At 36.3% G+C, this 15,771-nt stretch overlaps 1 protein-coding gene across 1 annotated transcript in view; it reads left to right on the top strand.

Annotated features, from left to right (window-relative positions):
- LOC149547020 (importin subunit alpha-9) overlaps window positions 1-15,771 on the top strand; it is a 313,252-nt gene that overhangs the window by 67,012 nt on the left and 230,469 nt on the right. The window contains exon 5 of the mRNA XM_089791470.1: window positions 7,233-7,417. Coding sequence (XP_089647596.1) covers window positions 7,233-7,417 — 185 coding nt within the window. The remainder of the gene's footprint in view (window positions 1-7,232; window positions 7,418-15,771) is intronic.

Genomic DNA, 15,771 nt, shown 5'->3' on the forward strand with positions numbered 1-15,771 from the left:
CTAAATATCTGCCAAGCACCTCTCAATCTGTAATTGTATATGCTGGGAGATGAAATGCCTTGCTTCTTTCACACCAAAAACCCCTTCAGACCCCCACGTGTATTATCAGGAACTCATTGATTATTAATTGCAAAACTTTACTACCAATTCCAGCTGCATGTCATGGATTCCTTTGCATCTGATACCATTCTGATTGCTGAATATAAGCGTAGATGTCACCAGTCTGGAACGTCTAGAATGTATCAAATGTGGCTCCAAGGTCCAACGGCTGCCACCTCCAACTCCAAACACAACCACAGACTTCAACGTCCAATGCTCAAATAGATAATTTCGGCCCCAATCAGAAACGACAACAAGGAAGATGGACATCTGATTCCACAGGTTGCTCACATTATTACAGAATATGTACATGACATGTAGCTGGCTGTAGCTATTGCCCCACTCCACTTGCAATGCTTATTCGGTGTCCAAGCTGAAATCCAGTACCTCACGTGTTTCTAGAATATACTTTCAGCTGTCACAACAACTAAATCGATCACCTCTCAATTGCCAAACAGTAGCAATTGATTAACCTCTAGGATGTTCGTCTCCTTCCCACAGTTAACACAACTGGAGATTATCTTAGCAAATATTAGATCCACTATACTTCAGCAGTGGAATGAAAACACTTCTCAACTACAGTGATGAACAATAGCGAAGTTAGGCAATCTTAGCTATACCTCAACAGCTAAATTGCAAGTGCAATTCTTGGAATTTCTAACCCTTAGACATCAGCAAGGGCATATAGTTAAGAACCCAAGAAAAAGCCACATAGGCACAAAATCAAATATATAATCAAGTGTGTCATTTTCCAATGAAATGAGCTCTCATTGGCAGAAGTTTCCATAAAACTCCATTTCAGAAATCGTGGAAGTTTTCCAAAAGAACTTAACACTAGAAACTTTCCAACTGCTTTTTAGAAATATCACTTAAAGTCATTATTATAATAATATAAACTTTATTATAATAATGCAACTCAATGAATAATAACTAAATAAGAGCTCATGCAATTATTAAGCCAATCAACAGCAAGTGATGACCAATTGCCAAGCCATCCACTGTGCTACCGAAAATAGCAACTACTAAAAATAGACTCACTAAAAATAACAAATCCATAACTGAGACCCCCAAAATGCCTTGTCATCTCACGAGGGTCACTATGATGAGCCAACTCTATCAACCGCATAGACTAGGCAAAACCGGGGACATTACAAAGGATTGTATCTTTGTGGTGGTTGATAGGTTGACGAAACATGCACACTTATTCGCCATCCCCTTAGATTTCCAGGCTACACAGGTAGTGAACTTTTTTTAAGAGACGTTTTTTGTCTACACGAGTTACCCCGAAACATTGTTAGTGACAGGGATGGTTGGTTTCTTAGTATTTTTTGGACGAAATTGTTTTGGTTGGCAGGAACATAATTGTCACCAAGTGTTAGCTACCACCCTCAGATAGACAGAGAGACAAATATTGTGAACAAGTGTTTGGAAGGCTACCTTTGGAACTACATTTCAGCACAACAACGGGCATGGTTTAAATGGATGCATATGAGGGAATATTGTTACAATACAACTTATCACATGTCTTTTGGGATGACACCCTTCAAAGCACTATACAGGTATGAACCCCTTTCATTTATCGACATGGTCTTGGGTGACAGTCATGCACCTAGGGCAAAGGACTTGCTTTAGGAAGGGCAGGACATCTTGAGATTCTTGCAGGATAACTTACAAAGGGCATAGAATCAACAAAAGATCTACGCCGACAGACACCGAATTGAGATAAGTTTCGAAGTGGGAGGCTTGGTCTATCTCAAGCTCCAACTGTACAGTCAATCCTCATTGAAGGCAAAAGGGAAAGAAAAATTGAAATCACGTTTCTATGGTCCTTATCGTGTAACTCACCACATCGGTGAAGTTGCGTATGAACTGGAACTTCCAGAAGAGAGTTGCATCCATAACGTCTTTCACATCTTGTGCCTAAAGAAAGTTGTGGGACAAAACATCACAGTAACCACAAATCTTTCGCCACTCATTGAAGAAGGGAAACTTGTGTTAGAACCGGCTGAGATCATTGATATATAGGAGAAGACTCTGCGGAACCATACCCTGAGGGAATACTTGGTACGTTGTAAACACTTACCACTTGATGACACGACTTGGGAAGGTGAACACATTCTTCAGCATCCGACATTGCATTTGTTTGAGAACAAGCAAATTTTGGGACAGGAGGACTGTAATGTTCCTATCATAACATAAATAAATAAAAAAAACATTGTTTATGGGACTGATTGATTTAGTATTTCTTGGACTCATTTTTATTTAATTGTTTCTGTAGGTGTTGCCGTCGGCTACCTTTGCAAACCCTTAGGAGTTTCTCAGAAGGGTATTTAAGCACGACATGTAGGTAGTAGTAGGATATGTGATTTGGATTATTTTGTTGTATGCGAATTCCTTATGAGTTATGTATTGTTCGCCATTTCGGAAGTGAGAGATCTTCCCTACTTGGCTCTTGTGGTTTCGGTGGGAATCAACCCTTGCCCTATTCCGTCCATTGTATTTCTTTGCTTCGGATCTGGCAAATTTGGAACACCATTTTTGGTCTGCAATATATCAGTTGGAAGTTGGTTATCTATCTGCGGTTTTTGAAGATATCAATTTTCTGCTGGCAAATGCAGGGATGTGTCATTTTTTAAGAATCAGTTTTATATTGTGAAAAGGCAGGGATGTATGCTGTGGCTATTCTTTTTTAGCATTTTTATCTCTGTACTAATTGCATTGAAAAATGTCATTTTTGCAAGAGGACCAGATATAGGTGTTGATATCAATGACAGAGACTGCTTTAAACAAAGCAAAAAAAAAAAATTCTTTTTTTTTTTGTGTTTGCGTGTGTGGGTTGATGCTTAAAAATGAGGGAAGTCTTCATCGATCAAAGAATCTTATGTTTTTTTGATGTGAGGTTTTTGAAGCAGCTGTCAAGAAGGTTTGGAAACTGTTCTGTTGGCAGATTTTATCCCTGTATTAATTTCTCTTAAAACTGTTGTTTTTGCTAGAGAACAAGATATAGGTGTTGATATCAATAATGTAGACTATTTTTAACCAAGCAAAAAAAAAGTGATTTTTTTTTTGTCTGCGTGTGTGGGTCGATGCTTAAAATGAGGGAAGTATTTATTGAACAAAGAATCCTATGTTTTTTTGAGGTGAGGTTTTTGAAGCAGTTGTTAAGAAGATTCGAAAAGTATTATGCGGGAAGTTTTTGTAAGCCTAATAGATTTATTGAAGTTATCAATCCGAAGGACAAAGATAGAAGAGATATCAGTGCGTGCTAGAGAGAATGGAAGGGGTGTTACAGTATGATCTTGTCATTTGAGAGTCTTCTACTGCAGTTGAATTTCAATTGGCAGAGGTAATACAGATATAGGAGTACTTGGAATTCATTTATTGCTGGTCCATGTTTGAATCACAGTTTGCTGCAGCTTTTGTTATCTGTCTACATCTCATTTGTGTGAAGAAAGGGCAAATAGATCAGTTCTTTCAGCCGAGTTGTTGTTTTTCATAAACTGTTAGTTGTAGCCACAAGTGAGAAATGAGTTAGAGCTCATAGTTGTAAATGGTTGGAGCCTTAGTCAGTTGCTGGTGTGAAAAGTGTTGTTCCTATTTCCTGTACAAGGTTGTTGCCCATTTTTGCTGGTTAGCGAACCATGATTTTTGCCCAAAAGGGTTTCGGTTCGATAAACTTTCTGTGTCATTGTCTCAAATCTTTTCTTGTGAATGTGTTCTATTTGTTTTAAATTTGAAAATACTGATTCATGCGCTCCCCTTTTCAGTAATTTTTGTATATTTAAGTGTGCATAAGGAAATGTTATAGTGTAAAAATAAATTCTATTTTTAAGGAGGGGTTTATGCAAATGAGACACAATGGATTTGAAAATAAATTAAATGTTTCATTCTCTTAAGGTGGGCTTGGGGGTTTAGGAGAGCAAATAACTTTGTGAGCTCGTTCACCATTTATGCTGAAGAGTTGACAAGGGGTTGTTTCTGGTTTGAACTTTGAACTTTGTTCTCTCAAGGGCTTTTTAAGGATGAGTACATCAGTTGTTGAAGTGAAAGATCTTTTCAAGTTGATTTGCAGGTGGTTTCGTACAAGAATTATGCCTGGGCTTCTTTGCAAATATTTAAGTTTGTTTGCAAGATTTGAAGGGCAAAGTATTGAGATTTTTTAATTTAATATTTTAGAAGGATGAGATAGAAAGATCATCACCAATCATACCTTTGCCTGATAGTTGTTTTAGATTAATTCTAATTATACCTTTTGATGATAGATAGAAAGATTATTGCCAATTATACATTAGGATATGTTTCTGCCAGGATTCATTGGAGATTTGCTAATCGTACGTTTGGAGATAGTTTTTTCAGATTTCTTGCTGCAAGTGATTTATTGTCATATCCCCCTTTTTGAAATGGGATTGGGTATAAAACAATAATAAATTATAATTATAAGATAATTTGATCAAATCAAAAGTTAATTAAGCTCAATAAAATCCTAATATCATGGAGAGTATGATATATCGTGTTGGGCATATGCTTTGGGAGTTTCATGAGATTACAAATGTTCTAGAGATTAGTGTCAAGTATAATTAGTGTGATATGGTCTATTATAGTTTGTGATCATCATACAAATGTTGATAGCGGCTATCTCCATTACAAATCGTTTGTAAGGAATAGGAGTATGGTTGTGGAATCCTTCACTATGACCATTGCTGTCACAAGTTGTTGACATGTTGGTTGGAAAAAATAGGTGTGGATGTTTCACATTTTCAACCTCCACATCTTAGCTCTGGGATGTCAAACGTGCTTGTAGAGGAGAGTTCATTGTCTTTCTTGGAGAGAACATGGAAAATAAGCATCTCTTTGGTATAAAACTCAATTGTGCTTGTCAAATGACAAAAAGCAGACAAATATTGACAATAATCTTCATTACTCGTTAGAGTGAGAAGACTCCTACTATGAACGATAGTAATAACAAATAAATAAACATCAAATGAGTAGTTGTTAGTGTGAAAGGGGTGCTTTAGTTATCCAGTTATTTCTTAGCTAGTTTTCCACTTTAGCTCTCTTCACACTTTGTTTACTTGGGGACTTTCCACTTTATCCCATTGGTTTTGTTTTTAGTCTGTTAAGTGTAAGTGGTTTATATACTCACCCATTGCTCTCATATCAGAATCCCATTCCATTGCATTTGATATTGTTGCATTGGAATTGTGTTCTGCAAGTTTTTCTCTCGTATTCTCTCAATCCTATTTTCCTTTTAAGCATTGTGATGGTCTCTTGTGTTATTTTGATCTTTTATCAATCACATTTACAATTTTATCTCTATTCGTTTGCACTAGCTTTTCTGAATCCCTAACAAACAACGGTCAAAAGTATTGGTGATCAAGAGATTTGCAAGTGGTGATAGTTGTGCGTCTCCTCTCAAAGAGTTGCAGCTGTTCCAATGAGTAAGAAAGATAAAAAAGGAAGAAAGCTTGGGCACAAGCAATAATCATCGAACAAAAGTAAGGAAGATGGAGCTAGCAGAGTGGGTTTAACCATGGAGGAAACTCCATAGCTGGAGTAGTACTTGGATGGGTGACCTCTCGGGAAGTCTCAGTGCTTCACCTCTATGAGCATCACCTAGATCCAATGAGTGCTAAGTGTTCCATTTATTCTCATGATAGATGGATTCATGTTGAATCACTACTCATGAAATATGGGTCAATGAGTTTGACTCAAAACTACACAGTTAAATCCTGATAGCAATATCACAAAGATGGAGCTAAGAAATATCTATACAACAATCTGAAGTATATTTCGTAGCATCAGGAGACAAAAGACTGCTAGTGCCCTTCACCATTCAATGACACCATTTTCTATTCTAAGAACAGAAAGTAATTTCTGGATATTCCAGATCGGGCATAAAAGACCGTTACATATCAGAACAGTTATTCCAGTATGTAGTAATCTATTAATTACTCTTGTTGTATTACCATTGCCTATGTGTTATTTGCCAATCAATTATCTTTATATATATTTATTTATTATTTGATAGAGAATGCATGTTTCAATTATCTGTTTGTAAACTTCCATCATTATAGAAGGAAGGAGGTGTAAAGGAATGAGGAATCATGAGATTGCCATCTAGGTAGGGACCTTGAGTGGATGTCCATGTTGCCTGCCTGCATTTTGGCTTAGATAGGACAATCAAGGAACCTCCACTATGATCTCCTCATAGAGATGAAGAATGCATAGGGAAAGAAGGTACAAGCAACCCACTAGGTAGGAACCCCAGGTGGATGTCTGTGTTGCCTGCCACTTGGGCCAAAGTTCCTGTCTTTGGCTTCGGGTGGACTTATTGCGCTTCTTCTCTAATGTGTTGAATCACTATCATGTGCCAATGTGATTTTTTGTAGATTAATCATGTTTTGCATTGTTATAAATCATTGTGCAAAAGTCATTGATTTTTATGATAAATTGGGGAAAAAGGCGTTGAGATGTCTGCACTTTCAGAAATTGCAATTATTCATATTTTTTTTCCAGATTTCTGCTTCCAACGTTTTAAACAGAGATAATGGTATGTGTGATTCTCTCTATTATGTCTATACTTTGTCTGTATATTTACCTTTACTTTGTAATTTGATTATGATATCTTATTTTTGTATTATTTGAATGTGGATCTTGTTAGAGAAACACATCAAACTCGTAACCTTATATTGTTAAACATGTGTTGATGTGATTATTGCATACTGTACATGTACTAATCATGTCATTGTTACATTGGATTACTTGGTTAGACTTAGCAACTACCATTTTGTTCTAGTTATGGGGTTCTTTCCATGTATTTAATATGTATGAGACAAATATATGAATGTATTGTCATGCCATTCTTATGCATCCACTATATTTGTTTCTCATGTTATTGGATTGTGTGCTTTTAGACCTAAACAATTATACAGAATTACAGATTATGCAAATGCTATCTGTTTATCGTGTGCTCATAAGCAATAAATATTGGTCTTTGACTTTTGTGATGATGCTTACACCATGAAGAACTTTTTTTGAGATTTGAATTAATGCTTAGGTAATGAATAATCTCTTTGAGATTTGAGATAATGCCCACTTTCTTTTTTTAATATGTTTCATAGTATTTTGAACAGAAAAGAGCTCGATACCTGTGGCTGAACAGTGTGCATGGGCACTGGGAAATGTAGCTGGTGAAGGTGAGGAATTTCGGGACATTTTATTAGCACAAGGCGCATTGCCACCTCTTGCACGATTATTGTTATCAAACAAGGGTTCAACATCAAGAACTGCAGCTTGGGCATTGTCGAACCTCATCAAGGTTTTCACTTTACTAACTTTCTGTATCAAAAAGTAGATATTTTGTTTCCCATTTTTTTGTGCCAGATTTCCATCATAGCAAGCTTCAAGTGAATGGTGCAGACAGTTGCTCATTAATTAATGAAGAATGATTTTATTTGGACATTAGTTAAGGCGAAGTTGCTTGTGTGATATTTGGTTTTAGCATATCCTCCTAGGTTCCCTTCATTTTTTAATCAGCAGCAAATGAATTTGTAATTATTTGTTATTTAACTTTTTGGCTTTTAGCTAGTTGTTAATGTTTCATTGCAGTAGTTTGCAATGACTATGTTATGGGACAACTACCGGTGCCCATTTATATTAAATTATCATAGACAGGGAAAGTATCTGATCTTGGCATGGTCTTCCCTGTCCTACTTGCATGTAAGAAAATGTTAAGTTTTTGAACCAGAATAGCATAAATAAATAACAGATAAGCAAGAAACACAAAAACACTGGAGAAACCTTGGGAAAACCCTCATAATCAAGGGAAAAACTCAGCCACACCAAAAGATGATCCTTTATTTAATCCTTAAAGCAAATACAATGCTCTCATGATTGTCAACTCTTTACGATCAAGCAGTATACAGTTCAATCTCCTTGTGATGCAAATGCAGAAAATGTCTTACAAACACAAATCAATCATTCACTGATTGAACACAGAATGATTCTCAAGCATATGTCAAACATATCACAGAAGATATAACCTTAATATTCAGACACAAGTCACTGAATGCTGCATATCAGAGATCTAACACAGCTCTTATTATTCAATACTTTTACTGTATATGCACACGCATGAGCCTCTCTTGAACAATATAATATAAATGTCCTCATGAAGGATGTGACAAAAGTAACAACTTAAAGAATTGAAAGCTTGACGACAGTTACTATAGAGTCATAGAGGCTGAGAAAACCAACACTACAGTTGGTCATACCCCTTACTTGGGCGGTGACTCCACATGCCTTCATATTCTCAAGAACTCAAAATAGTAATTACAAAGTGCCATTACACAATATTTCAATGCCACATATCTTTAATGACCGTTACAAACATAATTGAACCAACTCAATCAATAGATGGTGATCGGAAAACATACACAATGATCATGAGTACAAGTCAAGACAAAACCATGACACCAAGACATAACATATGCAATGCCGAGTCATACTGAAACACAGTGCCAAGTCATACTTCCTCAGTGGTGAAGAATGGTATACACGTAGAGATCAGCGGAGCTCTCTTAAGAGCACCACTATCTTTGACACTTCCTCTTAGCAAGAGAGATCATATATGTCATAGTGTGTCTCATCTTGACATAAACAATGGATCTGGAACCAAGAAAATGTCAATAAAAAAATCTCATCACAGATTTTCTCAATATAAATTGTTATCTCAGCATAACAATTTCACCATAGCTACTTGTAGATGGTGAAATAGCAACACAAAATATAAAGTCATGGAGTCACTTGTGTCTTCCACCATAGCTACTCCCAGAGGATGGAACAAGGGATTTTACGTCGAACGTCTCTTGCAGAGAAGAACTTATTAACAAGGGATTTCACCTCGAGATTCTCTTGCAGAGAACACATCAACAATGGATTTCACCTCGAGCTTTTCTCGTAGAGAACTCATTAACAACGGATTTCACCTCGAGCTTCTCTTGTAGATAAGAGCTCATTAACAAGGGATTTCACCTTGAACTTCTCTCGCAAAGAAGAACTCACTAACAAGGGATTGTACCTCGAACTTCTACTGCAGAGAAGAACTCATCAAGAAGGGATTGCACCTCGAACTCCTCTCACAAAGAACTCATTAACAAGGGATTGCACCTTAGACTTCTCTCTCTCTCTGAGAATAACTCATTATCACATAAAGATCATCGGAATATTGAGGAGGAGTGTTAATTCTACAACTTGTTAGCATACTGGTCTGATAACAGATCAATCCGTTCTGATATGCCATGATAAATATAGAACTAAGTCTTTGCATTGTTCTCTTTATGATATTGGTGTCTATCAATTGTGTTTTAGTTTAAAACTAATCTAAACTTCTTTGTTTATGTTTGTGTTTAAACTTAATTAATTCATGGAAAGTCGACGACTTCTAGAGGTTAGGCAAATAAACTTTGGAAGAGACATGTCCTTTCCAAGGACATGTCCTTTGATTCCTATATTTATAGAGGGTAAGGTTGAAGTCTAAGAGCACACAAGAACAAAGATAAGTCTGCTCCTTAGTCAATACTGCCCACATATGAATTGCAGAACAAAAGACAAAATTCTGAATTATATTTGTAATTAAATTGAAGGCAATACTTTGAAGTTATTCTCAGCAAATCACAAGGAGAGGAAGAAGGTCGAATCTAGTCTATATTCAGTCATAGAATTCGCAGAAACTTTACATGGTATCAGAGCTTTGGTAGTCAAACCTTGGCTCTGCAAAATTCAGTAATCAGAATTTATGTATATCTAGCAACTATCTCTTATCTTCAATGGCATACACAATCAGACCCGAGGACAGGTTTGATGGGAAAGAACACTTTGATGCCTAGAAATTCAGAATCATGATGATTCTTGAAGAAAATGATGTAAAACAATTTGTTGATAAACCATCCAAACAACCTCTAGCTGAACCTCATAAATCTATCTGGAGCAAAGGAAATAGTAAAGCCATTCAAGTCATATTAGATTGAGTAAAAAATGATATTGTACCTATGCTAACAAAAAATCAGACATCATTTGATATGATGAATGCATTACTAAATGCATATGAGGTCAACAATGCAACTAGGGTTCTCGCACTGAAAGGCAACTAAATCACATACAAATAAAGTAAAGAGAATCAATGAATTCTTACTTCCTAAGGGTTGCTGGCATTAGAGATGAACTACCAAGTATAGGAACCATTATTAGTGACACAGAACTAACACTAATGGCTATATATGGATTACTAGATTCTTGGGAAACTTTTGCACAAGGAATAAGTGTCAAAGATAAACTTCTCAACTTCAATAAACTTAAGGGGTGTAATGACCCGTACCAGCAAGGCTATAAAATTTACCAGCATAGTATTAAGATGACCAGTATTATACTATCCCGAACTGTCCTTTTCCCTCTTTGTTAACTCTTAGAATCATAAATATACCCAGTTGCTTATAAATAACCAGTAAATGTGAATCTCATAAGAATCACCCAAATAGAATTCGTCTAACTCCTTATTGTAACTGATTTTTCAGAATGATATTAAGGATTCAAAAGTAGGAACATACATTACAAACCAAGTACTAAACTAGTAACCTTTCCATAATTTTGAAGTACGTTATTGCATTAAATAACAACAATACAATAACCAACTACTTCTAGATAAGTCATAAGACGTTATTGTATTATACAACAACAATACAATAACCAACAACTATAAATCCAATCTTAAACACAGTTCTATAGTCAGATTGGAAAACTAAGGAGAAGAACTTGTAAGCACAACCGAGACACCTGAAATGATATCTTCCCTGACAATGGGTTTTCGTCCACTGCCTGCTTGCACGAGGGGCTACATCCTCACACTGACTGAAAGTTGAAGCTTTTTGAAAACTCTCACAAGAGAGAACTGGAAATCTGAATAGTAAATCAAGTATACCCAAAAGTATGAGTCTCATCTCCCTTTATCTTCACAACGGTGACTCTTCAACTTCTCCCTGGTAAATCGTCTTATTCCTCCTCGTCCTCTTGTGACCACATGAGGTATTAATTTGACCTTTAATAATAAATCTCCAGGTAACAAAAGTCAATTTTAATATTGAAATTTTGTTCCTTCTTAATAATTCTAATGTCCCCAAAGAAAGGACATTACAAATCTCCCCTCCTTGAGATTGCTTGCCCCCAAGCAATCAGTACTAGGATCCCATACAAGTCTGCAGGCAGCCCTGAAATCCAAACTGAAAACAATTTCGGCCATATTGCGAAGCCAAATGTCTCTCTGCAATAATACTTTCAACTTGATCCCAGGATCCCATATAACTCTCTGAAAGAACTCAGCACCTGCACTTGTAAATTGTTCAACACTGACCAACACCTGGACCACAATAAAATCCTCTTCCAACCATAGATATAATTTGCCAACACCTGGATCCCAAACTTTGTTATGTTGTTCCGCTGCTATGATGACGTAAAAACATATCAAAGGTCCATGTGTAACCCAATAGAGTGTGAAGACCTGTCGTAAGGGCACATTTGGTTGCTGGAATATAAATTAAGCATTGGCGTTTGGAATGCTGATTTTGGGATTCTGGAATTTGGAATCCAGATTATAATTAGGGAATTCGATTTGGGACCATTTGGTTGACCAGGAATTCCTAATGAGAATACACATTTCCTCCGTTTGGTTGCACATTGTGGAATTGGAGTACTGGCCAAAATAAGCATTATCTTTTTTATTTAGTTTTTTAACATATGAAATATATTTATAATATATCATTTTCACAAAATGTGAGTTAATTTAATCGTTTTAAAACCATGTTACACAACAAAAATACTAACTCCCTACCAAAAAAATATATTACATAAATCGTTACATTATAAATAATTTGTCAATCTTTTCTTTTATATACAACATCTACTGTAGGCAACAGTTATAAAGTTTCAATCATGGCTATTGTATATTGCTTTTATTGCTTTTTGAAATTGAACCGCCCCAACCAACCAGACAAAGAGAGCCACTAAAATGTTGAAAGAAAAAGGAAAATTCAATACTTGAACAGTCTGCAGAGTATACAAAAATGTTCTAGGCCTTCTGCAAGAGGCAATCGATCACTCACTCGAGCTATCATTGTTAGCTTCACCATGATTTTGTTTCAGCTGTAAAACAAATTTTATGACTTATATTCAAACTGCCTTGTATTATGCCACAACTCTCATAACACGCTTTGAATTTGGGTTCTTGCAACTCATGTAAAAAACAGGGCATAATTTGAAGTTTTTAAGCAGTTGTTGAAGGAAACGTTGAGGAGGGGGAAAGTAGAATGGAAGACCGACTAGTTTAATCTGCTGAAGTAAGGGCCGGGAACGGGTAGAGGCCAGAATGAGCAACGCAGGAATGAGTAGAGGAGATGTTCAAAGGCAGCAGTGGCAACGGCAACAATGAAAATAATGTGCAAAACGACCATCAAACCAATTTAGGTCGAATAAGCAGATATGAGAAAATAATTTTATTTCAATAATTTGTAATGCTTGGTTTTGGAAAAATGGAATTAAAACGGGTATTTGGACAATTCCACGTATTTTGGTGGAAGACCAAATCCTTGTTTTGGGGGGCAAATAAGGATACCAGATTTTGCTTTTTTCTAATTCCCATTCCCATTTGGCGGACCCAAACAGCGGATTCGAGGATCTTGAGAATTCCATATTCTAATTCACGTTCTAATCCACGATCCAAAGGGGCCCTAAATGGGTGATGTAGGAAATGAGTTGCTCATAAGCTAAAACCACTATCTCAAGGACATCAAAACCAACACCATCGTCATCAACCTGGAGAAAGACTTGGACTTGCAAGGTCTGATTTCTGATTCTCTATGAAGAGAAGAGCTTACTCTCTACTTGCTGACTGACTCAAAAACTCTAAACTTACAAGGAAATCTTAATGACCTGATGCCCTCTATGCTTCCACATGGACTTATTTATAGCTATCTTAGCAAGTAAAAGTTATCAGGAACTTGATGACCAGGTAAGGTGGTATGTCCTTAAAGTAGGATAGTGACGGCCTCTTACAAAAAGTAGATTCCCACTAACTTTCCGTACTTCCACTTGATGAGCTAGCTGGCGATGGCAGAGTAGGGGTCAATTCACCGTGATCAAACACATCTTCCCATGTGAGTGGTCTCCACATTGCTAATAAAGTAAACCGGTGACGAATATTCCAATCATGTCGATCATCATCATATTGTAAGTGGGGAGCAAAATAAGATTCCCATCGTAGGCGCATCTTGGTAATGACACGAACACAAACTTCAAGATCAAGAGGATGATCGGGATTAACCTTATTTGGTCTAGCATAATTAAAGAAATCAATTACTTGTTGAGTACGTGGGGCTACACATTGGATCCACCATGTCAAGAAAGGTCTTTGAACAACATCAAGAAATAATAGATATTGGTGATCATTCTGAATTCGAAGAATAGTGAATTCTCCACTATCGTCACTATTGAGATATTCTGGCTGTCATGCTTCCCAAATTTACCAGAGTATCAATGGCGTATTGTGCAGAATGGCAGAACTTTTGGTTCATTCCTTGGAGCAAGCATTGTCTTTCGGCAATATAATGCAGGGAAGAAAAAAGGACATTGAACTCCTTTTCTATATGAAAACCATAATAAGGAGGTTGAGAGGGATTAACCATAAAGACTCAAGGAATTTGCCGACTGAGATAGTCTGGAACAATGTTTTCTTTTCTTGGGATATGCTGGACTTCATAATTATACTGGTTCAGATATGCTTGCTAGCGAACATATTTCCCCCTTCCATCTTTCCTTCCATGGTCCTTTTCCTTAAAAGTAAGGAATTTGGTGCAGTCTGTGCAAATGATAAATTTTGGTAGATGCATCAATCTTAATGCAAATTTCTTGAGACAACAGATAACACCATAAATTTCCTTATTAGAAGAAATCCATTTTTTGATATCTGCAGGAAATACTCCACTGGTGTATTCAGTGATGTATTCTTTATCATCCTTGACAAAACATAGATATCCTCCCCATGCTACATCAGAAGCATCTATATATAAGATGAAGTCTTGGGTAGTTGGCACTGTCAATGTAGGGAGATTTTGAATATTGTGTTGAATCTTCTGGACTGCTTCAGTGTGGATTGCTAACCATTGTGGTTTTCTCTTGGTGAGAAGCTGTTGTAAGGGTTCTCTGTCAAAACCTGCATTTGGATAGAAATTATTTACATAATTTAATATACCTAAGAATCCTTGCAGCTCCTTAGTATTTAATGGAGGCTGAAATTCAAGGATTTTATTCTTAATATGAGGTTTGACCTCAAGTCGTTCTGCTTTAACTACCAAACCTAAAAACTTACAAGAGTCTTGACACCACTGGGTTTTTGACAGGGACAGAACAATCCCAGAATCCAGACATAATTTATAAAAAATATTTAGATGAGACTTATGCTCATCAATGTCTTTGCTAAAGATTAAAATGTCATCTATATAGACACAAAGAAAATCATTACAGACATTGAAAATTTTATCCATTCTCTCCTGGAAGTATGATGGTGCATTCATCAAGCAGAATGGCATAACAGTCCATTCAAGGTGTCCAAACGGGCAGCTGAATGCAGTCTTATGTTGATCTTTCTTCTTTACATGGATTTGGTAAAAACTTGATTTACTGTCAAATTGCGAGAAGATCTTAGAGTTAGCAACCTTTTGCAACAGATAAGACTTATTTGGTATTGGATAAGGGAATGGAATAGTTATATCATTTAATGGTTTATAATTAACAACCATTCTTTTCTTTCCTCTCTTCTTCTTTGATTCCTTATTAACCATGAATGCATAACAATTGAAATCAAACTGAGAATGAACAATATACTTCCTTTTTTTGAGTTCTTCGATTGCTTGCTGCATATCATCATAGTCATGCACTGGAATAGGAATCTTTTTCCCGCTCTTCATCTTTGCTTCAGGCTTGATTTTTATTTCTATTTCTGGCATTTCTTTTTCCCAGAATTTTTGTGGATCATCAGAACAAACATTCTGTATGATCAAGGCTTTTACGTCTTCAAGAGGTTCTGTAGTCTGGATCATATTAATAGAGGGATGTTTTTCTGTTGCATATACCAATCTAGGAGTGCTTATCTTTTCTCCTTGTAAGGTAAACATAATACTTTTCATTGTACAGCCATAAGGGTTATACCTATCTATAAAGTTTCCTCCAAGCAGTACATCTACAGGCATTTGTTGCATGGCAAAGAAATCACATTTAAAGGTTTTTCCTTCTATCTGCAAGGCTTGTTGGTGGCAATATTTATCACAGCTAAATTGGTTGCCTTGGACATCACAAGCAGTATACACAGTTTTTTCTGTTAGTTGTTCCCAATTATTAAGGATTTGCCTTTTACAGAAAGAGAGAGAGGCTCCAGTGTCAATTTGGGCATCATATTGTTTGCCATTTATTAAAACACTAATATATTGAGAAAATTTCCCTGTAAGGAGATCTACTAAGTATTGTGGTTGTAATCTTGGAGTAGGTTCAGGTAAGATGGTCATCACCATTCTTGCTGTACTTGGATCAGGAATATTAAGATTGATAATTTCTTCATCTCCATATTCTTCC

Source organism: Cupressus sempervirens, chromosome 7, assembly GCF_028749045.1.
Source record: "Cupressus sempervirens isolate cs-2001-9-10 chromosome 7, ASM2874904v1, whole genome shotgun sequence".
Taxonomy (NCBI): domain Eukaryota; kingdom Viridiplantae; phylum Streptophyta; class Pinopsida; order Cupressales; family Cupressaceae; genus Cupressus; species Cupressus sempervirens.